Source organism: Triticum urartu, chromosome 7A (assembly GCF_056163025.1).
Source record: "Triticum urartu cultivar PI428250 chromosome 7A, HENAU_Tu73, whole genome shotgun sequence".
NCBI lineage: Eukaryota > Viridiplantae > Streptophyta > Magnoliopsida > Poales > Poaceae > Triticum > Triticum urartu.
The window spans coordinates 481,003,637-481,029,188 of NC_141879.1; the positions used below are offsets into that span (position 1 = coordinate 481,003,637).

Genomic DNA, 25,552 nt, shown 5'->3' on the forward strand with positions numbered 1-25,552 from the left:
CGGTGGTGGTTGACACTAGTAGCCGCGCCGGCCGCGGGAAGCATAGGATGATGACGAGCTCCACAGTGGAGGGGCGCTACTTGGGTGGCTCGAGCAGCCCAACACTCAGCAAGCTCGAGAAGCCTCTGACATGGGTGCGACGGAACGGACACGGGGCGGAGATAGAAGAAGGGCTTCGACATGCCCCTACCTGGCGCGCCAAATGTCGGATTCAGGGCTCCGCGGACCCAAGAAAGGTTCGAACTCTGGGGGGTGTGCGAAGAACTCAACCTCTCCAGCCAACTAGTTTGTCGCCCCCACGGCCTAGCTCGATGAACAGGAAAGACGATAGACACAGCAGTTTACCCAGGTTCGGGCCACCTTACGGTGTAAAACCCTGCTCCTGCTTTGTGGTGGATTAGCCTCACGAGGGGCTGAGGATGAACTAGTACAAGGGAAGAACAACCTCGCAAGGTCTACTCTGGTGTGGGTGTGGGTTGATGAGATGTGGATCTGATCCAGCGAGAGCTCCCCTCCTACGGTGGTGACTAACCTATATTTATAGTGGTCTCAGTCCTCTTCCCTCAAAACAGTGGCCAATTTGAAGGGGGACAAGTAGTACATCTTATTCTGACGAAAGGTGGTCTTCTCCTGCAAAGCTTGGTTTAAATTCAAAGTCCAAATGCGGAAAAAATTGAGATGCGGCGGCCGGTTGGGCGTACCAACGGGCGTACTAACATAATCTAGAACAAAACAGACGTCCGTTGGAGTTGGCCTAACATAAAAATCTAACTTTGATACAAGAATGTGTTAAGAAACGATGAGAAGATGATCCATGACTGGCGAGGTAGGAGCGATAGAGATCCAACATGCTCAATTGCTCACGCGCGTAGCCTTTTCCAGTGGACATGATCCACTCCATTGACCGCCGACTAAAGGCATCTGAGCAGTGGGGAGCACGCCAAGCCTCTGACACAAAGTACTGCTGATACAGAAAACTCAAAAGAACAAAACATCCAAAAGCAGAGGCAAGTGCAAGGCTCATGGAGTGGTTGATCACTCCCTAACTCCACTTGTTACCCATGAAATTATCTCTCGCCTAAAACAGATTAACTATAATACTGATAAGTGACTAACTGACAGCACAACACCGACCAATTGTCTACAACAATGTCAGTCAGCTGAGGACAAGCAAGAAACTGGAAAAGAATCATCAAGCCAACCAAGTCTGTGTACAGGGTGTCAGTAGGAACTAGGAAGGCCGAGGCCAAGGCGGCCTCCCCCTCTCCGAACAGATCAATGTATCGCCCGCCAGGCAAGCATCAAGAGGATCATCCATACTAATAAAGAGCAAAAATAGAATTGTATATACCAATCACTGCCCGCCGCCTCAGTCGCCGTAATCCGTGCTGCCGCTGCACGAGCTGCTGCCGTCCCGGCTGCTCTGCAATGAAAGGCCCCTGAGGTGGCCAGGCAGGTTGACGCCGCCGTCCATGCTCTTCTCACGGAAGAACCTCTCCCTCTCGGCATGCTTGGCGGGTGGCGGCGGAATCAAGACAGCAGGGTCAGGCCTCGCCTCCGGGTGGTCTGGTGAGCAGATGTTCAGTGCAGTGGGTTTCCTGTCAGGGAGAGGTGTCTGGATGGTGAGCGGGCGGCGCATCTTCTCCTCGGGTATAGATCGAAACGATGGCATGGACTCGTCTATGTGGTCTTGCGATAAAGCCTTCCCCTTCCGCAGTCTGTTCCAGTGACAGGAAATTTGGTAAGAAGGCCCGACTTCAACCAATGAAGGAATAGAGTGATAGACCATACCTCCGGTATAGACTTTCAGCATCTTCTTCCTCCTCGTCCTCCTTGAGATTAGATGGCACTGTCGTCGCAGTTGGGTGAACTGAAAGCAGTGTATCGTGCCGTACAAGAACCTTCTGCAGCTCCTCATTCAATTCTATACATTGCGATACCACCACTTCATCCCTAGCAAGTAGTTATAACAATGAACACATCAATGCAATGACAGTATACTGAAGGAGCAAACACAAAAGGAAATGTCCACACTTGCATAGAAAGAAGTAGGGAAAACGGACAAGCAGCACCAAAAATTGAACCCTTACCTTGATGTCATAACCAGATGCATTATTCGTTGCTTTTGAAAAGTACATTGCTCTACAAGATCCAACACAAACTCATCTGTTGCTCCCTACAGAACAGAAAACTCCGATGTAAGAGTTCACAGTAGGTTTATCTTTACAAAAAGAAACATAGTGCATTCCACCAAAATTATTTCCCCAGAAGAAAATAACTGCTCCAGTATCAACCCTATAGTTGAGGATGTAAGTTATGGTTAATATATACCACAGGATGTCTAGGATCCATGGAATTTAATACATCCCTGAGAACTTCCATGACACTGGATGCTTTCCGAATTATACTGAAACACAGAAAAGTGCACTGTCAGAACTACTGATAGTCCAAAAGGCAATTAGATAACCAACACAGGAAACAATATATTTGTCACATCACAGGAATTATCTTGTCAATAAGTAACAGAGGACCATACATACTGGTACTTGCTCCCTATTCCCTAAGTATTCCTGCTACTAAATCTGGAATAATATCATGTTGAAACATGTGTTTTTATCCTTGTAAATGTTCAGGATACAGCTAACTGGTGCCATATCAGTCGGGTGCTGGGTATGGATAAATAGGTGAATCGGCCAAAAAATCGGTTAATCGGCTATTCGGTGACCCACCTAGTTGCGATTAACTGGCTAATATTTGGAACATTGATCCTTGCTGCTCCATGTGGGCGCTACTCATAACTACGAATAGTCAAACAGCATGTTGCTCCTACCATGCAATGTCAACAATGATAGCTCAGCCAAAACACAGGTGGCACCTCAAATAGAACTAACTGGTTTAGCTGAGTGATAGAAATGGATTTCTCAAGTCAGAAATGCAACCCCTCAAAACACACTTTGACATCCATGTCCTTGGTCCTAATTGAAACCATTGAGTAACACCATATACAATAACCAGAAGAACAATACATGTACAGTAAAATCTGCTTTTGCTAAAATGACACAGGATGGTTAGAATGGAGTGTCAATGGCACTTACATGCTTATAATTTTCATCAGAAGGAGCCATGTTTATACTAGGAGTAAAAATAATTTCAGTTATTCAGGCATGAAACGTTTAGGTTTTTTTGAGCATAGAGACTGGAATGACAACATGTTAGCTTCATTAGAATATTAAAAATGTATCAAACTAAGATACTAGCACAAAACAAAATTAACACATATTTAAAGGTGGGATACAGGTTGCACAATGAAATGATTACTATCAACCCCATAAATACCTCGTGTCAGAAACAAGCTGCACGTTAGCTTCCTGTTGAACACCATTCGATCTGCTAGATAGATTGTCCTTATTCGGTTCGGTTATTGTTTCTGGCACAGGATTGTGTACTTGTGTAATGACAACATTTGGACGATTCGAAAACTTCACACCAGCAGACTAAGAACATGAAAACATATATCAGCTATATACCAAAAAGAGTAGCTATTCTTACTATCTACTTAAAACTACTAATATTCAAATAATCACTGCATAGTGCATAGTGACTATATTGGAGTAGTAACTTGTAAGGTTGTTAAGGCACAAAGGTAGAACGACCAACAGATATTATGCAACATACTTAAGGACTCAAAAGTTAATAATAGTATGCCTCATAAGCGCATGTATTTGTCTCGGTCCAGGGAAAATATTACAGTAATGAAATTCCTTATACTACTCTGCGCGATCCAATTTTGTTGCAGTACATGGAAGAAAGAAAGGAAATCAAGATAGATTTTTTTTTAACCTACCACTAATTCATAATATGCCTCATAGTACTGGGGGAACTTTCCTTTAGCTCCACCAAGGGATGTTTGGGTCGCATCTAACAAAAGAAATATCTTTTCCCGAACTGGCAATTCCGTCTGAAACAAAGAGTATTTGTTATGTCAACATCAGTTAGTAAAGGTACACAACTGTCCTCCAACAATAAGCGAAAAAGAAGTCACCTTTTTCTTCACTATTTTGACAAGTATCGGAAGAAGCCCATTATCAATGACCTGCTTGTGGATAGGCTCTCCACAGTTATTCATGAGCATCTCCAACAGCTGGAAGAAATAGCACCGCAAATGGATGTTGATTATAAATGAAAATGGATTTACTAATTTTCTCTTGGGATATGACAGGTTATTTAGTTACAGTGAGAGAAAAAAATAGATTAACATCACACAACTGACCGCACAGACAGAAGCATATTAGGCACCTCTGTGTTCTCTTTTATAAAAAAAGCAGTGATCAGGGCACCAGGGAGGCTGAGTTCTGTTTTGCAATAGCAGGGCACTGAACCAAATAAAGGATTTGCTGAGTTCTGTTTTGCAATAGCAGAGGCGTAGATAATCCCCTTCTTCTTACATGTCCCAGATATTTATTAAGAAGTACTAAGAGGTTCATATGACTAATCTATAACCCCAAACACCGCAGCAGGTCGAGGAACCAAGCCACAAAGAGACTAATTCGGCACATATAACTCACCATGACAGCATAAAGTTGAGCATTCTTGCTCCTGCTTCCTATACACTTCTTTATAGATTTGATCACATCCTTCGCTTTCCTGGTGACAGTAACAGGGAGAGAGAAAAATGGATCATTTGAGGAAACAAACGCCGTCATTCCAAATGGCAACCTAAGAGCCATGGATGTCTAAAAAAATCAGCATGCCAAGAAGAACCGCTCGCTCCTTCAGATCGATTCACCGTTCACTCAAGAAAATACGGGGATAAAATATATATTTTTAAGAGAACAGGGAGATAATATAATATATGTTGCAAAATCATAAACTAAATCTTTGAACTGGCAAGAAGTTGCAATGCTACACGCATGACTGAATATTTCGTAACAAGTGGGTATTCTGCAATGGAACGGCAAGATTACCCCGGATCCTGAGCGACGAGCTCGCAGATTTCGATGTTCTTGGCCCAGTCCATCTCCTTGAGCTTCTCGCTCGTCGCCGCCTTCACCATTTCCGAAGCCATCTCCACCAGACTCTCTTCAACGAGTTCAATCTACGAGGTTTCTTCCCCCACCGGACTAATCCAAACCTGATTCCACCACACAGATGAGTAAAATAAGCGGAAAATCCCTCTTGTCGTACATAGAGGCACTAATTAAACTATAAGTATCGCGTCTTTCGCGACCCGCGAGCACCACGCAAAGAACATTCTTTCAGGCGAGGAAGAAGAACAGATACTAATCTACAGCCACAAGATCGCTCACTTCGAGGGGGGGAAGGGGAAAAGAGAAGAGAACATAGCACGCACGAACCCGGATCGGCCGCGACTGAATCGAGAAGCGTCCCTAGTGCATCGTCGCCGGCGGCGGGGGAGCCATGGTCGGGGGTGGCTCGCGCAGTGATCTCAGTGGGAAGGGAAGGGAGGGGAGGGGGAAGAGAGAGAGAGAGAGAGGGGGGTATGGAAGGTGAGGTTATTTGCAAATTTCAATGCAATTTCTCATTTTGCAGATTGCACCCTGTCTTTTCAGGTATCGGAGTTTCACCAGCGTTGTCACCATCGTCGTCCAAGGAAAACTTCGAAAAGGTAATCAAGCCAATCAGCTTCATATCTTGTGTACTACGAAATTACAACTGAAAATGACAATGTTGTCTTACTTCCTTTGTTTTGGCTTATAATAAGGTCTCAGTGGTTTCCGGCCAGGTTCTTTTAGACAAATTTGGGCTATTGTTAAGGATGATGTAATCAAATCGGTTAGAGATTTCTTTCACAATGGTGTCATGCTGGATTATGTCAATGATACTATTATTGTGCTCATCATAAAAATCCTAACCCGGTAAACTCACTGATTTCAGGCCGATAAGTTTGTGCAACATATTCCCTCCGTCTCATAATATAAGGGTGTTTTTTATAACTATCTTCGGAACGTACTTTCTTTATTTTTTATATAAGGCCGATAAATCTGTCGGAGCGCTCCTGGAATCTCACATCTTCTATTTGTGGATGATACACTTCCATTTTTTGAAGCAAACAGAGGCGGTGCAGCACATGTAAAAAGTGTGCTTAACACATATGAGTTAGCTATGGGGCAATCTCTAACCCCAGCAAAGTGTTCAATTCTGTTTGCGAACTCTTGCTCTACTGGCCAACAATTAGAGGCCAGACTTGAACTATCGGTGGATAACTCACATTTTGAAGAGAAGTACTTGGGCTTACCGACGCCAGATGGATGTATGACTAATGACAAGTTTCAGAATTGCAGTCCAAATTATAAAAACGTATGATGTTGTGGGGATGCCCATCTCAGGGTGGAAAGAAAACTCTCATTAAATCAATTGCATGATCTATTCCAATGTATATAACGAGTATTTTCAAGCTACTCCTTGGTCTGTGTGATGATCTAAATGAGATGATTAGGAATTATTGGTGAGGATCATATCAAGGGAAAAGGAAGGCCCAAGGGAAGTCATGGGAAAAGAAGATTAAACCAAAAGGTTTGGGCGGCATGGGATTCTGTGATTTTAGACTGTTCAATCAAGCTTTACTTGCGCGACAAGTCGGGCGTCTCATCACAAACCCAGAGAGCTTTTGTCCACAACTGCTAAAAGACAAATACTACCCCCAATGAGCGCCTTAGGGACATGGTGTTTGCTTCGAACCCATCTTCATCGTGGCAAGGCATCACCCATGGACTCGAACTAATGAAAAAGAGTCTACTGTGGCGGATTGGTAATGGGACACAAGTTCAGATTTGGAGGGATAGGTGCATACTCAGGGGACTGGACTTCAACGTGATCTCACATAAAAGAAGATGCCGCCTCAAGTGGGTGTAAGACTTGATCAGCGTGAATGGTGCATTGAAGGAGGAAATGATCAGGTGGTACCTTCCCCTTGATGCTTCAGAGATCCTGAAACTGAAACTTCCTGCTGCAGATAGTGTGGACTTCATCGCCTAGGCGTGAGCCGTCAGGGAATTTCTCTATTCATAGTGCGTATAAACTGGCTTTTGATGAACTCTATCAGCAGTCTCAGTCATCCTCCAGCAGCTCACCCAGGGCGAGAGAGGGTACTGGAAGCAGATTTGGGGAAGCCTGGCACAACCCAAAGTTTGTGTTTTTGCTTGGCGCACTGCAAAATAGTGCATTACCTACATGGGAACGTAAGAATGTGATAAACCTATAAGTTGATGATCACTGCCCTATCCGTGGAATTGAGAAGCAAACCACCTTTCATGCGTTTTGTCGCTGCCCTCATGCGACTGCATTGTGGTGTGCAATGGAGGAGATCAAGCCTCTACCACCGTTTTTGAGATTGAGAACACGGGACCCAAATGGTTGCTGTTGGGAAACATAGCATGCAATTTTTAAAAAAAATTCCTACACTCACGCAAGATCTGTATAGGAGATGCATAGCAACTAGAGGGGAGAGTGTGTCTACGTACCCTCGTAGACCGAAAGCGGAAGCGTTTTGACAACGCGGTTGATGTAGTCGAACTTTTTCTCGTTCCGACCGATCAAGCACCGAACGTACGACACCTCCGAGTTCTGCACACGATCAGCTCGATGACGTCCCTCGAACTCTTGATCCAACAAAGTGTTGAGGAAGTAGATGAGTTCCGTCAGCACGACGACGTGGTGATGGTGACGGTGATGTGATTCGCGCAGCTTCGCCTAAGCACTACGAGAATATGACCGAGGGTGTAATCCGTGGAGGGAGGCGCCGCACACGGCTAACAGATGGTCTTGTGTGTTCTAGGTGCCTCCCCCCTCATATATATAGGTGGGAGGGAGAGGGAGCAACCAAGGGGCGCCCCGGGTAGGAGGAATCCTACGTGGGGGCCTTGTCCAATTCGCCCCCCTCCTACCATATTTACCGGAGGGGGAAGGAAAGAGGAGGGAGGAGGGAAGGAAGGGGGAGCCCGAATCCCTCCCCTTCCTTCTCTCTTCCCCACTTTCCTTCCTACTAAGGTGCGGCCCATATGGGGGGCGCAGCAGCCCCTGCTGGCTGCTACATTTCCCCTCTTGGCCCATTAGGCCCATATCTTTGTCGGGGGTGCCCGGAACCCCTTCTGGCGACCCCATATGTACCTGGTACCCTCCAGAACACTTCTGGTGTCCGAATACTATCGTCCTATATATCAATCTTTACCTATCGACCATTTCGAGACTCCTCGTCATGTCTGTGATCTCATCCGGGACTCCGAACAACATTTGGTCACCAAATCACATAACTCATATAATACAAAATCGTCATCGAACGTTAAGCGTGCGGACCCTACGGGTTCGAGAACTATGTAGACATGACCGAGACACCTATCTGGTCAATAACCAATAGCAGAACCTAGATGCTCATATTGGCTCCTACATATTCTACGAAGATCATTATCGGTCGAAACGTTATGACAACATACGTTATTCCCTTTACCATCGGTATGTTACTTGCCCAAGGTTCGATCGTCAGTATCAACATACCTAGTTCAATCTCGTTACCGGCAAGTCTATTTACTCGTTCTATAATACATCATCTTGTAACTAACTCATTAGTCACTTTGCTTGCAATGTTGGGGAACATAGTATTTCAAAAAAAATTGCCTACGATCACGCAAGATCTATCTTGGAGAAACATAGCAACGAGCGGGGAGAGTGTGTCCACGTACCCTCGTAGAGCGAAAGCGGAAGCGTTTAGTAACGCAGTTGATGTAGTCGAACGTCTTCGTGATCCAACCGATCCAAGTGCCGAACGTACAGCACCTCCACGATCTGCACACGTTCAGCTCGGTGACGTCCCTCGAACTCTTGATACAGTTGAGGCCGAGGGAGAGTTTCGTCAGCACGATGGCGTGGTGACGGTGATGATGAAGTTACCGGCGCAGGGCTTCGCCTAAGCACTACGATGATATGACCGAGTTGTGTAACTATGGAGGGGGCACCGCACACGGCTAAAAGATCAACTTGTGTGTTCTAGGGTGCCCCCTTGACCCCGTATATAAAGGAGGGAGGGGGAGGCCGGCCGGCCCTAGGGGCGCGCCCAAGGAGAGGTAGTCCTACTAGGATTACCAATCCTAGTAGGATTCCTCCACAAGGAAGAGAGGGGGAATGAAGGAGAGGGAGAGGGAGTAGGAAAGGGGGGCGCCGCCCCCCTTCCCTTGTCCACTTCGGACTGCAAGGAAGGGGGGCGCGCAGACTGCCCTGGCTGCCCTCCTCTCTCTCCAACAAGGCCCATGGTGGCCCATTAGTTCCCCTGGGGGGTTCCGGTAACCCATCCGGCACTCCGGTTTTTACCCGAAACCATCCAGAACACTTCCGGTGTCCGAATAACATGGTCCAGTATATCAATCTTTATGTCTCGACCATTTCTAGACTCCTCGTCATGTTGCTGATCTCACCCGGGACTCCGAACAACCTTCGTTCATCAAAATCACATAAACTCATAATACAAATCGTCATCGAACGTTAAGCATGCGGACCCTATGGGTTAAAGAACTATGTAGACATGACCGAGACACATCTCCGGTCAATAACCAATAGCGGAACATGGATGATCATATTGGCTCATACATATTCTACGAAGATCTTTATCGGTCAAACGCATAACAACATACGTTGTTCCCTTTGTCATCGGTATGTTACTTGCCCGAGATTCAATCGTCGGTATCCACATACCTAGTTCAATCTCGTTACCGGCAAGTCCCTTTACTCGTTCCATAATGCATCATCCCATGACTAACTCTTTAGTCACATTGCTTGCAAGGCCTATAGTGATGTGCACTATCGAGAGGGCCTAGAGATACCTGTCCGACATTCGGAATGACAAGTCCTAATATCAATCTATGCAAACTTAACAAACACTATCAGAGACACCTGTAGAGCATCTTTATAATCACCCAATTACGTTGTGAAGTTTGATAGCACACTAAGTGTTCCTCCGGTATTCGGGAGTTGCATAATCTCATAGTCATAGGAACATGTATAAGTCATGAAGAAAGCAATAGCAATAAACTAAACGATCATAGTGCTAAGCTAACGGATGGGTCTTGTCCATCACATCATTCTCTAATGATGTGATCCCGTTCATCAAATGACAACACATGTCTATGGCTAGGAAACTTAACCATCTTTAATTAAAGAGCTAGTCAAAGAGAGGCCTACAAGGGGCACTCTGTTTGTCTATGTATTCACACATGTACTAAGTTTCCAGTTAATACAATACTAGCATGAATAATAAACATTTATCATGATATAAGGAAATATAAATAACAACTTTATTATTGCCTCTAGGGCAAATTTTCTTCAGTCTCCAACTTGCACTAGAGTCAATAATCTAGATTACATAGTAATGATTCTAACACCCATGGAGTCTTGGTGCTGATCATGTTTTGCTCGTGAGAGAGGCTTAGTCAACAGGTCTGCAACATTCAGATCCGTATGTATTTTGTAAATCTCTATGTCTCCCTCCTTGACTTGATAGCGGATGGAATTGAAGCATCTCTTGATGTGCTTGGTTCTCTTGTGAAATCTGGATTCCTTTGCCAAGGCAATTGCACCAGTATTGTCACAAAATATTTTCATTGGACCCGATACACTAGGTATGACACCTAGATCGGATATGAACTCCTTCATCCAGATTCCTTCATTTGCTGCTTCCGAAGCAGTTATGTACTCCGCTTCACACGTAGATCCCGCCGCGATGATTTGCTTGGAACTGCACCAACTGACAGCTCCACCATTCAATATAAATACGTATCCGGTTTGAGACTTAGAGTCATCCGGATCAGTGTCAAAGCTTGCATTGATGTAACCATTTACGACGAGCTCTTTGTCACCTCCATAAATGAGAAACATATCCTTAGTCCTTTTCAGGTATTTCAGGATGTTCTTGACCGTTGTCCAGTGATCCACTCTTGTATTACTTTGGTACCTCCCTGCTAAACTAATAGCAAGGCACACATCAGGTCTGGTACACAACATTGCATACATGATAGAACCTCTGGCTGAGGCATAGGGAATGACTTTCATTTTCTCTCTATCTTCTGCAGAGGTCGGGCATTGAGTCTGACTCAACTTCACACCTTGTAACACAGGCAATAACCCTTTATTTGCCTGATCCATTTTGAACTTCTTCGAAACTTTATCAAGGTATGTGCTTTGTGAAAGTCCAATTAAGTGTCTTGGTCTGTCTCTATAGATCTTGATGCCCAATATATAAGCAGCTTCACCGAGGTATTTCATTGAAAAATTCTTATTCAAGTATCCTTTTATGCCATTCAGAAATTCAGTATCATTTCCAATCAACAATATGTCATCCACATATAATATCAGAAATGCTACAGAGCTCCCACTCACTCTCTTGTAAATATAGGCTTCTCCAGAACTCTGTATAAAACCATATGCTTTGATCACACTATCAAAGCGTATATTCCAACTCCAAGAGGCTTGCACCAGTCCATAAATGGATCACTGGAGCTTGCACACTTTGTTAGCACCTTTTGGCTCGACAAAACCTTCTGGTTGAATCTGAAGGAAATATGCCCTAGAGGCAATAATAAAGTTATTATTTATTTCCTTATATCATGATAAATGTTTATTATTCATGCTAGAATTGTATTAACCGGAAACATGATACATGTGTGAATACATAGACAAACAGAGTGTCACTAGTATGCCTCTACTTGACTAGCTCGTTGATCAAAGATGGTTATGTTTCCTAGCCATAGACAAAGAGTTGTCATTTGATTAACGGGATCACATCATTAGGAGAATGATGTGATTGACTTGACCCATTCCGTTAGCTTAGCACTTGATCGTTTAGTATGTTGCTATTGCTTTCTTCATGACTTATAATGTTCCTATGACTATAAGATTATGCAACTCTCGTTTACCGGAGGAACACTTTGTGTGCTACCAAACGTCACAATGTAACTAGGTGATTATAAAGGTGCTCTACAGGTGTCTCCGAAGGTACTTGTTGGGTTGGCGTATTTCAAGATTAGGATTTGTCACTCCGATTGTCGGAGAGGTATCTCTGGCCCCACTCGGTAATGCACATCACTTAAGCCTTGCAAGCATTGCAACTAATGAGTTAGTTGTGGGATGATGTATTACGGAACGAGTAAAGAGACTTGCCGGTAACGAGATTGAACTAGGTATTGAGATACCGACGATCAAATCTCGGGCAAGTAACATACCGATGACAAAGGGAACAACGTATGTTGTTACGCGGTTTGACCGATAAAGATCTTCGTAGAATATGTAGGAGCCAATATGAGCATCCAGGTTCCGCTATTGGTTATTGACCGGAGACGTGTCTCGGTCATGTCTACATAGTTCTCGAACCCGTAGGGTCCGCATGCTTAAAGTTCGATGACGGTTATATTATGAGTTTATGTGTTTTGATGTACTGAAGGTAGTTCGGAGTCCTGGATGTGATCACGGACATGACGAGGAGTCTCGAAATGGTCGAGACATGAAGATTGATATATTGGACGACTATATTCGGACACCGGAATGGTTCCGGGGGTTATCGGATATATACCGGAGTACCGGGGGGTTACCGGAACCCCCCCGGAGGTTATTAGGCCTCATGGGCCCAAGTGGTGGAAGAGGAGAGGCGGCCAAGGGGCAGCCGCGCGCCCCTCCCCCCCCCCCCAAGTCCGAATTGGCAAGGAGGGGGGCGGCACCCCCCCCCTTTCCTTTCCCCTCTCTCTCCTTCCCTCTCCTCTCCTACTCCAACATGAAGGGGGGAGTCCTACTCCCGGTGGGAGTAGGACTCCTCATGGGGCGCGCCAAGGGTGGCCGGCCCCCTCCCCCTCCTCCACTCCTTTATATACGGGGAGGGAGGCACCCCCTAGATACACAACAATTGATCCCTTGGATCTCTTAGCCGTGTGCGGTGCCCCCCTCCACCATAATCCACCCCGGTCATATCGTAGCAGTGCTTAGGCAAAGCCCTGAGTCGATAGAACATCATCATCATCACCATGCTGTCGTGCTGACGGAACTCTCCCTCAAAGCTCGACTGGATCATAGTTCGAGGGACGTCATCGAGTTGAATGTGTGCTGAACTCGGAGGTGCCGTGCGTTCGGTACTTGATCGGTCGGATCGTGAAGACGTACGACTACATCAACCGCGTTGTGCTAACGCTTCTGCTTTCGGTCTACGAGTGTACGTGGACACACTCTCCCCTCTCGTTGCTATGCATCACCATGATCTTGCATGTGCGTAGGAATTTTTTTGAAATTACTATGTTCCCCAGCAGTGGTATCAGAGCCAGGTTTTATGCGTTGATGTTATATGCACGAGTAGAACACAAGTGAGTTGTGGGTGATACAAGTCTTACTGCTTACCATCATGTCACACTTTGGTTCGGCGGTATTGTTGGATGAAGCGGCCCGGACCGACATTACGCGTACGCTTACCGAGACTGGTTCTACCGACGTGCTTTGCACATAGGTGGCTGGCGGGTGTCAGTTTCTCCAACTTTAGTTGAATCGAGTGTGGCTACGCCCGGTCCTTGAGAAGGTTAAAACAGCACTAACTTGATGAACTATCGTTGTGGTTTTGATGCGTAGGTAAGTACGGTTCTTGCTCAGCCCGTAGCAGCCACGTAAAATTTGCAACAACAAAGTAGAGGACGTCTAACTTGTTTTTGCAGGGCATGTTGTGATGTGATATGGTCAAGACATGATGCCATATGGTTGTCGCTTTATTGTATGCAATGCAATCGCCCTGTAATTGCTTTATTTTATCACTAAGCGGTAGCGATAGTCGTAGAAGCAATAGTTGGCGAGACAACAACGATGCTACGATGGAGTTCAAGGTGTCGCACCGGTGACGATGGTGATCATGAAGGTGCTTCGGAGATGGAGATCACAAGCACAAGATGATGATGGCCATATCATATGATTTATATTGATTGCATGTGATGTTTATCTTTTATGCATCTTATCTTGCTTTGATTGACGGTAGCATTATAAGATGATCTCTCACAAAATTTCAAGATAAAACGGTTCTCCCTGAGTATGCACCATTGCCAAAGTTCGTCGTGCCCAGACACCACGTGATGATCGGGTGTGATAAGCTCTACGTCCATCTACAATGGGTGCAAGCCAGTTTTGCACACGCAGAATACTCAGGTTAAACTTGACGAGCCTAGCATATGCAAATATGGCCTCAGAACACTGAGACCGAAAGGTCGAGCGTGAATCATATAGTAGATATGATCAACATAGTGATGTTCACCATTGAAAACTACTCCATTTCACGTCATGATCGGTTATGGTTTAGTTGATTTGGATCACGTGATCACTTAGATGATTAGAGGGATGTCTATCTAAGTGGGAGTTCTTAAGTAATATGATTAATTGAACTTAAATTTATCATGAACTTAGTACCTAGTAGTATTTTGCATGTCTATGTTTGTTGTAGATAGATGACTCGCGTAGTTGTTCCGTTGAATTTTAATGCGTTCCTTTAGCAAGCAAAGTTGAAAGATGATGGTAGCAATTACACGGACTGGGTCCGTAACTTGAGGATTATCCTCATTGCTGCACAGAAGAATTACGTCCTGGAAGCACCGATAGGTTCCAAACCTGCTGCAAGAGCAACACCAGATGTTATGAACGTCTGGCAGAGTAAAGCTGATGACTACTCGATAGTTCAGTGTGCCATGCTTTACGGCTTAGAACCGGGACTTCAACGATGTTTTGAACGTCATGGAGCATATGAGATGTTCCAGGAGTTGAAGTTAATATTTCAAGCAAATGCCCAGATTGAGAGATATGAAGTCTCCAATAAGTACTATAGCTGCAAGATGGAGGAGAATAGTTCTGTCAGTGAGCATATACTCAAAATGTCTGGGTATAACAATCACTTGATTCAACTGGGAGTTAATCTTTCGGATGATAGCATCATTGACAGAATTCTTCAATCACTGCCAGCAAGCTACAAGAGCTTCGTGATGAACTATAACATGCAAGGGATGGATAAGACGATTCCCGAGCTCTTCGCAATGCTAAAGGCTGCGGAGGTAGAAATCAAGAAGGAGCATCAAGTGTTGATGGTCAATAAGACCACCAGTTTCAAGAAAAAGTGCAAAGGGAAGAAGAAGGGGAACTTCAAGAAGAACAACAAACAAGTTGCTGCTCAGGAGAAGAAACCCAAGTCTGGACCTAAGCCTGAGACTAAGTGCTTCTACTGCAAAGGGACTGGTCACTGGAAGCGGAACTGCCCCAAGTATTTGGCGGATAAGAAGGATAGCAAGGTGAACAAAGGTATATGTGATATGCATGTTATTGATGTGTACCTTACCAGATCTCGCAGTAGCACCTTGGTATTTAATACTGGTTCTGTTGCTAATATTTGCAACTTGAAATAGGGACTACAGATTAAGCGGACACTGGCTAAGGACGAGGTGAGGATGCGCGTGGGAAACGGTTCCAAAGTTGATGTGATTGCCGTCGGCACGCTACCTCTACATCTACCTTCGGGATTAGTGAAAGGATTGATATAGTTGACTAGAGGGGGGGTGAATAGGAAACTAACAATTTTTAGCTTTTCTTTACCAATTTAAACTTTGCATGAAAGTAGGTTGTCTAGATATGCAACTAAGTGAGAAACATATATGATGCAACAACAATAAGAACACAAGCAAGCAAGAGATACAACACAAATAAGCTAGCACAAGTAAAGGCGCGAGATAACCAAGAGTGGAGCCGGTGGAGACGAGGATGTGTTACCGAAGTTCCTTCCCTTTGAGGGGAAGTACGTCTCCGTTGGAGCGGTGTGGAGGCACAATGCTCCCCAAGAAGCCACTAGGGCCACCGTATTCTCCTCACGCCCTCACACAATGCGAGATGCCGTGAATCCACTATTGGTGCCTTTGGAGGCGGCGACCGAACCTTTACAAACAAGGTTGGGGCAATCTCCACAACTTAATTGGAGGCTCCCAACGACACCATGAAGCTTCACCATAATGGACTATGGCTCCGCGGTGGCCTCAACCGTCTAGGGTGCTCAAACACCCAAGAATAACAAGATCCGCAAGGGATTAGTGGGGGGAATCAAATTTCTCTTGGTGGAAGTGTAGATCGGGGCCTTCTCAACCACTCCCGAGTAAATCAACAAGTTTGATTGGCTAGGGAGTGAGATCAGGCGAAAATGGAGCTTGGAGCAACAATGGAGCTTAGGGATGGAAGAGGTAGTCAACTAGAGGTAGGAGACGACCCTTTTATAGTGGTAGGTGAAATCCAACCGTTATCCACTTAACAAGCCCACGACGCGTGGTACTACCGCAAGGCCACGCGGTACTACCGTGGGTCACCACAGTACTAACGCGGCAGCAGCGGGGGCTAGAGCAGTCCTGACAGGGGGCAGTACTACCATGAGCGCGGTACTACCGCTCCCCCTTGCGGTACTACCGCAAGGCAGGAAAGCCCTAGCTTGGGAAGGGCGCGGATGAATAAAATTACATCCGTGCCTACTTCCGCTGGAAAAGAGACGGTGCAAAAATCTGACACGGTACTACCGCACGAGAGCGGTACTACCGCGTGGCTGCTGGATCAGGCCACGCACGGTACTACCGCGCACGAGGCGCGGTACTACCGCGGAGGCGCGGATGTAAAAAATTACATCCGCCCCTACTACCGCAACGCAGCGGTACTTGGCCTGGGGACACGGTAGTACGGCTCCAGAGGAGCGGTACTACCGTGGGCACCCGCGGTACTACCGCGCCTAAGCCACGGTACTACCGCAGGTGCCTGCGGTACTACCGCTCCAAGGAGCAGTACTACCGCAAGCACAGCAGCAACAAGACAGTCGCAAAGAGGGTAACGGGGGATGCTCCAAAGTGCAAGGGAAAGGTGGAGACAAGGAAAGGAACGTGGACGTGATGATTCCACCCAAACCTTTCCGACGCGGACCCCCTCTTAATAGTACGGCTTCCCTACGACTCAAATCCACCAAAAAGAAACGTAGAAGAATGCCGTCTTCAATAGTCTTCAAGGGGCACCAAACTGTCTTGAGCCTAGTGATGAAATGTCTGAGAAACTCAAGGCACACGATTAGTCCGCAAAAGCACTATCATCAATCACCAAAACACCTTAGGGATAAATATGCCCTTACAATCTCCCCCTTTTGGTGGATTGATGACAATACGGGATTTGCGCAAAGGGAAATAAACTAGAGCATTGGCAAACCCCTTCTCTCTAAAATATAGACGGGCTCCCCCTAGATGTGTGCAATCTAGATAGATGCTATGGGCTGCACAGCACACAACTAGGATCCACACTCCCCCTATATTTTAGAGACAAGGCATATCTAGCAATGATAAGGCTAAACAACTAATCAAGAGCATAAAACATAGGTAGCACAATATAGCATAAGCTCGCTAAGATAGGATAAAGTGCATATGTCTTACACCATATGAGGATAAGTCTCAAACCAAACCAAAGCAAACGAAACGAGGTTCAAACGAAACACACCAAACACAACGAAACACGAGCAAATCCCTACACTCTCTCCCCCTTTGGCATCGAGACGCCAAAAAGGCAGAGAGGACACCTACACACGCGGGGTGGCTCAAGCGGAGAAATCATCCCAGTGCTCCTCGTCAGACTCGGCGGCAGGGATGTCCTCCTTGATGTCCTCGTCAGAATCAGTCCACTTGAAGCCCTGCTTCGCCATCCACTCGGCCTCCGAGGTGATGTTCTTCTCTGACCCGCTGGACTGAGCCTCACCAAAGACCCTTAGGATGTGCAAGTCACGGCGACGAGCCTCCTTGGAGGCAACGTGAGTCCTGTACTGCCCGTTAGCTTGCATGCAGAAGAGAGACTTCATCTTGTCCTTCAGCTTCTTGTCCCACGAGGGCTCAGAGGAACTCTGGGAAGACCTAGCAGCACGGTCCTCAGCAACAGTCTCTGCTCCAGTCTCCTCCTCATCAACAGCCCTCCTAGCAGCAGACGCCTCAGCACGAGTAGTGGTGTTGGCCCAGTTGGGCTTGACACGGAGACTGATAGACTCATGGCGAATCCAGTCAGGAGCATGGAACTCATCAGCAGGGTACAGCTTCTCCCAACTCCTGGAGATCAACAGAAACAAGTAAGGTCCATAGATAGGCACCTTACGGTTGAACACCGCAAACCGAAGCTCATGCCACATGATGTGTGAGACATCCAGAGGCTGAGTCTGAGACACCCGGGCCTCCTCGCACATGAGCATCATATCCACCATATAAGCATGAACCTTGTACTTGTCGCCAATGCGTGGGAACAGAGAGTTGCGCAAGATGCGATACATGATATCCAGAAAGGAGTTCAGCACCCAAGCTGATTTGCCACTAGCGAGCACATTCTCCACATAGAACTGCTGGAGCCTGTTCTTGTTGGCAGACTCAGGATTGGCATGGGGACGAACACCAACAGGAGTGTTGAGCCCGTCATCTGGAACATGCAACAGATCCATGAACTCCTTCTAGGTAGCGGTTAACTGACGGCCGTTGGTCATCCACGTCATTCTCCGCTCCTCCCCAGGGTGAAGTACACAGAGGCAAAGAACTGACAAACAAGCTCAGGGTCAAAGTCCAGATGGAAGGAGATCACATGCTCAATGCCAAACTGCTCCACCAAGTCCAAGGCCTCTCCAAAGTACTCACGAAACTTTTCCTTCCTCATGTGATGCATGTCAGTCCACTTGACCTCCACGTAGGTGTTCTGCTTGTTCTTGATGACATCCAGATAAGTGAGATTCTGCTGCTTGGTCCAGAACAACTCACACCCTTTGATGATAGCACGAGGATTCACATACGGGTTGAACTGTCTGAGACGGACATACTTAGCAAGGGGTATCTCATCCATGCCCCGAACGGGGTCCTTGTTCTTGTTGGCGGCGGTCTTGACATGACGCTTGGGGGCATTGGAGCCCTCTGGAGCTTCACCTTGATTGCGCAAACGCTTGGAACCAGTGTCACGACTGGGATTGGAACGGCGAGAGCCACCACCTGAGACACAAAGCGCAAAACACACACGACAAGCAAGAAGGATCAATGTGAAGACCTCGGCAAAAGCAAAAGAAACACTTAGAAAGTATACATGCTAAATGCCATGAGAAAGATGTGATCCCACGGTAGTACTGCCTGGGGCTGCGGCACTAAAAATTTAGTACCGCTCCAAGTCACGGTAGTGCCATGCAAAGTCACGGTAGTACCGGGTCTGGGAGCGGTAGTAGGGTCTTAGTGCCGCACCTAGTGTGGTAGTACCGCACCAGACGGGCGATAGTACCGCAGGAGCGGTAGTACCGCATGGGACGGGCGGTAGTACCATACCGCGTCAGATCTGAACCAATTCAAATCTGAGAAAAAGCCGCGAAACCACGGCGGCACTACGGTGGATCAAATCTATCACAGGACAGTATAGCAAGTATAATTCCTACGCAACACGACTCTCCCGAATCCTACTCTTGCACAGATTTGGCCTAATATGTCAAGAACAACATGCATCTCCCCAAAAACCTAGAAGCGAAAGAACAACCAAGAAAGAGAGGGATTTGGGGAAAAACCTTGTTCCATGGCAAGAGGAAGTGGTGGGGAACGATCCCACCGGTCGGAATTCGAGGAGAGTGGCCGGAGACGGAGATCCGGCGAGGACCTCCGGCTCCGTTCATGAGCAGGAGAGAGAGAGAGACGTGGGGAGAGATATACAAATGAATGGGTATGGGGAGTTGGAACTCCCCTGCCCGAGTCATAACCCCCGCGCCTACTCGCGGCGCGGTAGTACCGCGCGTCCTCGCGGTAGTACCGCTTGGCGGAAGTTCCGCATATGAGCGGTAGTACCACTCCCCTGGGCGGTAGTAAAAAAATTACTGCCGCGTAGTTGCGGTAGTACCGTGCCCTCTCAACGCGGTAGTACCGTGGCTAGCCGCGGTAGTACCGTGATCTCAGGAAGTTGCACAAAGCACACAAAAAAATAGGTCTTTGCACAAAACTTTCGAGGCAGCACGACACCAAAAGAACACGAGACACATTAAGACAAAGGCAAAAGACAACACGGAAACAAACACGAGACACCACCTCTCTGAAGAGAGGGCGGTGGCCGGAGCCACCTATGTTTGAGTCAATTGGTATGGCACCGTGAAGAATTATCCTTGGGACCATGACCAAAACTCGTCTTTGAAGCACAAGTACCATAAAAATGGCTAATGTGAAAGAGTTGATCGATTTATGCATAATGGGGGGAGGGAGAGTTCATTGAGAGAACAACACTCCCCCTATGTCCATGCCTACACCTAGACAAGACAACAAGTTGAGTATGGTGGGGTGTGCAAGGGTTCAAGCAACATTGATCGAATCAATGATAGTTAGCTCATGCCTTAACTCGCGAAATCTTGCTTCATCCAAAGGCTTCGTGAATATATCTGCAAGTTTATCATGGGTGTTGACGTAGTTGATCTCGATCTCCCCTCGCCTAATGTGATCCCGGATGAAGTGATACCGAATCTCAATATGCTTCGTCTTGAAGTGTTGCACCGGGTTGAGAGAGATCTTGATAGCACTTTCATTGTCACACCAAAGAGGCACTTTGTCACAAATGACACCGTAATCCTTTAAAGTTTGCCTCATCCATAAGAGTTGTGCACAACAACTACCGGCCACTACATACTCTGCTTCGGTGGACGAGAGAGACACACAACTTTGCTTTTTGGAAGACCAACTTACCAAAGAGCAACCAAGGAATTGGCACCCTCCGGAAGTGGACTTCCTATCCACTTTGTCTCCTGCCCAATCGGAATCCGAATATCCTACAAGCTTGAAGTTTGCTCCTCTTGGGTACCATAAGCCAAAGTTTGGTGTATGAGCCAAATATCGAAAGATTTGCTTGACCGCCACAAAGTGGCTTTCCTTAGGTGCAGCTTGAAACCGTGCACAAATTCCCACACTCAACATGATATCCGGTCTAGATGCACAAAGGTAAAGCAAGGATCCAATCATGGAGCGATATACCTTTTGATCCACCGCTTTACCATTGGGATCAATGTCAAGTTGGCATTTGGTAGGCATTGGTGTGGAAGCCGGCTTGACATCGCTTAGCTTACATCTCTTGAGCATGTCTTGAGTGTATTTGGCTTGGTTAATGAAGGTACCTTCTCTTCTTTGCTTCACTTCAAAACCTAGAAAGAACTTCAACTCTCCCATGGAAGACATCTTGAACTTTGAGGTCATTAGTGCGGCAAATTCATCATTGAAAGCTTTGTTAGGGGAACCAAAGATAATGTCATCAACATATAGTTGGCACACAAACAACTCCCCTTTGACCTTCTTAGTAAAAAGAGTGGGATCAATTTGCCCAACTTCAAAACCGCGATCTTGTAGCAACTCGGTAAGGTGGTCATACCACGCACGTGGGGCTTGTTTAAGGCCATAGAGTGCCTTATCGAGTTGATACACATGATCGGGAAAGTAGGGATCCTCGAACCCAGGGGGTTGTTTGACGTAAACCAACTCATTAATAGGACCATTAAGAAAAGACTCTTCACATCCATTTGTTGCAACTTAAAGTTGTGATGAGAAGCATAAGCAATCAACAAACGAATGGATTCAAGACGTGCAACGGGAGCAAAGGTTTCACCGTAGTCGATACCCTCGACTTGGGAGTAGCCTCGTGCCACCAATCTTGCCTTGTTGCGAATGATGGTCCCATGAGCATCTTTCTTGTTCTTGAAAATCCACTTGGTCCCAATGACATTGTGGTTCCCCGTTGGCCTTGGCACCAACCTCCACACCTTGTTGTACTCGAAGTTGTTGAGTTATTCATGCATGGCATTAAGCCAATCCGGATCTTCGAGTGCTTCATATTCCTTTCTGGGTTCAACACAAGAGACAAACGCGTGATGTTCACAATAGTTTGCCAATTGTCTACGAGTGCTTACCCCCTTTTGAATGCTTCCAAGTACGTTATTCATGAGATGACCCTTGGTAGAGAGCTTGGGAGCAATCTTAGCGGCACGACGCTCTAATTCCTCCTCGGTGGTGAGTTGAGGAGCGGTCACTTGATCATCTTGAGCGCCGTCTTGAGTTTGTTCTTGACCTTGAACTTGCTCGGGGGGAGAGAACTTGACCTTGGGCATCACTTGGTGTGTCAACACCTTCTTGAGCATGATCTTGCCCTTGGTCTTGTTCAAGAGGTTGAGGGCCTTCACTTTGTTCTTCGGAAGCGTGTGGGCCTTGGGTTGGTGATGGCTCCACTTGAGTGGAGCATTGTCCTTCTCCTTCGGCCACAAGGAGTTCCTCAATGGGTAGGATAAAACCAACACCCATTCTTCTTATGGCTTGAGGAGGAATTTCATCACCTACATCACAAGTGCCACTTTGCTCCACTTGGCAGCCGTTATTCTCATCAAACTCCACGTTACACGTCTCCTCAATAAGTCCCGTGGATTTATTGAGGACATGGTAAGCATGAGAGTTCGTAGCATAACCAACAAATATGCCCTCATAAGCTCTAGCCTCAAATTTAGACAACCGAACATCTTTCTTGAGAATGAAACACTTACACCCGAACACCCGAAAGTACTTGAGGTTGGGCTTGTTACCGGTGAGTATCTCATATGGAGTCTTGTTCAAGCCTTTGCGGAGATAGAGCCGATTGGATGCATGACATGCGGTGTTGATGGCTTCGTCCCAAAAGTTGTATGGAGACTTGAACTCCGCCATCATGGTCCTTGCCGCATCCATCAACGTTCGGTTCTTCCTCTCCGCAACACCGTTTTGTTGAGGGGTATACGGTGCAGAATATTGATGCTTGATCCCCTCATCACTAAGGAACTCATCCAAGGTGTAGTTCTTGAACTCGGTGCCGTTGTCACTTCTTATCGTCAAGATCTTTGCATTGTGTTGACGTTGTGCTTCATTTGCAAAGTCAATGACGGTTTGTTGGGTCTCGCTCTTCCTCTTGAAGAAATACACCCACGTATATCTTGAGTAATCATCCACAATCACCAAGCAATACTTTCTACCCCCAGGACTATCAAAGGATGGAGGCCCAAAGAGATCCAAGTGAAGGAGCTCCAAAGGCCTCTTCGAGTAGATGATAGTCGTGGGAGGGTGAGCCTTCTCATGAAGCTTTCCTTCGATACAAGCACTGCAAGCACGATCTTTAGCAAAGCTAACATTCGTTAGTCCACGGACATGGTCCCCCTTGAGAAGACTTTGCAAAGATCTCATACTGACATGGGCTAGACGGCGATGCCAAAGCCATCCCACGTCAACTTTAGCCATTAGGCATGTCGCGGTCTTAGTGGGTCGCTCCGACAAGTTAATCACATATAGACCGTTCTCGACATGCCCAACAAAGGCTACTTTAAGAGTCTTGCTCCACAAGAGGGCCACGGTATCAATATCAAAGAAAGTGGCAAAGCCCATGATTGCAAGTTGACGAACGGAAAGTAAGTTGTATGCAAGGGACTCTACAAGCATGACCTTCTCGATCGTGATATCATGAGAAATGACAACCTTGCCGAGTCCCAATACCTTAGAAGACGAGGCATCACCCCACTCGACATTGGTGGGCATAGATGGAATCTTGTGCACGTCCACCACCAAGTCCTTGCTTCCGGTCATATGATTTGTAGCTCCACTATCGAGCAACCATGATCCCCCACCGGAAGCAAACACCTACAAGAGATCAATGCTTGGTTTTAGGTACCCATTTTGTAATGGGTCCTTTGATGTTAGTGACAAGGGTCTTAGGAACCCAAATAGACCATTCAATGTATTCATGAGGAGAACCAACAAATTTGGCATAAACATGCCCATCACTAGCACGGCATAACACATAAGAAGGATTAAAGTCGCCGGCTTTGTTGGGAGGAGTGGCATTGCCCTTCTTGACACCGCCACCCTTCGCATTGTTCTTCTTCTCCTTGGAAGCACCCTCTCCCTCCTTCACAAAAGTTTGCTTGAGAGGAGGAGGTTGTTTGATCTTGTCATTCTTCTTCTTGTTCTTGGGCTTGGGTGCGAACCCAATCCCCTCCTTGGCCACAACTTCCTTTTGATTGCTCAAAAGATCGTTGGGGTTCTTATCACCTTGTATGCATGTAACAAGGCCTTTCTCAAGTTGCTCCTTCAACTTAGCATTCTCCTCAACAAGATGCACATGCTCACAACAAGGGTTAGTAGCATTTGCATTATCAATCAACACCATATGAGGAAAGGTGGCTTTCTCCTTGGTTAGCTTCACTTGGAGTTGATCATGAGACTCTTTGAGGCTAGCATGAACACCCTTCAAGACTTTGTGAGCCTTGTCGAGAATGTCAAACTCCTCTTTGAGTCTAGCAAGATCAACCCCAAGCTTTGCCTTCTCGAAGCTTAGCACACGAGACACAGCAAGAGCATGATCAAGATCTTTCTTTAATTTAGCATGATCATCGTTGTATGACTCCTCAAGATCCAAACGAAGACCACGCTGTTCCTGAAGAGCATTAGAAAGATTCGAAATCTCATCGGCATAGTCACGACTATGCCCCTCCATCTTAGAGATGGTATCTTCATGAGCCTCGATCATGTCATTGGCTTCACCAAGTTGTTCCAAGAGAGCAACAAAGTGCCTCTTGGATTTACCCTTGAGTTTACCCATAAAGGCCTCAAACTCATTCTCCTCCACATTAGTTCCCTCATGTTCATCAATGCTATCCAGCAAAGAGGGATGATTAATGATGGTAGTTTTGATGTTGGGGGTTACCTTGTTGGTGGCTTTAGCCATGAGGCACTTGGCGGTGATGCTTTCATTTGGTGAGTCAAAGAGAGACACCCGTGGGGTTGTCGCAATGGCAACGGAGGCCATGGCAACCGACTCACCATCATCATCATCATCATCATCATCATCCTCATTGTACTCTTCTTGAACCACCAATGCCTTGTGAGGAGTCTTCTTGGTGAAGTTTCTCTTGTTGGGGAAAGACTTGGCCTTGTCCTTACGGATGAGCTTGCCACCATTGTCTTCCCTCTTCTCATAAGGGCACTCCGCAACAAAGTGACTCACATTGCTACAATTGAAGCAAGTCCTCACTCATTGCTTGCCCTTTGCGCCACTTGAGTTGCTCTTGTTGAAGTTGGGCCTTGAGTTCTTCTTGCTCCAAGATTGCCTTGAAGCAAGGGCCATGTGTTCATGATAGGCATACTTCGTATCTTCGAGGTTGCTCTCCTCTTCTTCCTCCTCTTTTTCTTCTTCGACACAAACCTTGGCCTTCAATGCAAGGTTGGGCTTCTTTGCTCTTTGGGAACGGAGCACCGCATTGTCGGTGGTCTTGTCCAATATGCTCATAGCCACAAACTCATCCAACACATCACTTGAGGACAAGGTGTGGAAGTCCGGCCTTTGACGGATGACGGAGGACATGGCTTTGTGGTAGGGCATCATTGCCTTGAGGAATTTGCGCTTGATCCAATTGTCATCCGTGTCCTTACTTCCGTGATCCCGGAGAGAGACCGCAAGCTTGGTAACTCTCCGATAGAGCTCACGAGGTTCT

General features: G+C 46.5%; 1 protein-coding gene across 1 annotated transcript; it reads right to left on the reverse strand.

The window, feature by feature from the left end:
* Positions 1 to 1,012: 1,012 nt before the first annotated feature.
* LOC125519505 (ENTH/VHS/GAT family protein) lies at positions 1,013 to 5,509 on the reverse strand. Its single transcript, XM_048684296.2, has 10 exons — positions 5,355 to 5,509; positions 4,965 to 5,131; positions 4,566 to 4,644; positions 4,043 to 4,141; positions 3,845 to 3,958; positions 3,337 to 3,494; positions 2,332 to 2,407; positions 2,091 to 2,176; positions 1,792 to 1,953; positions 1,013 to 1,718 (listed from the first exon to the last, which is right to left on the reverse strand). Exons 2-10 carry the CDS (start codon positions 5,063 to 5,065, stop codon positions 1,370 to 1,372), a joined length of 1,224 nt encoding a protein of 407 aa, XP_048540253.1. The 5' UTR covers positions 5,066 to 5,131; positions 5,355 to 5,509; the 3' UTR covers positions 1,013 to 1,369.
* Between the last annotated feature and the right edge of the window lie 20,043 nt (positions 5,510 to 25,552).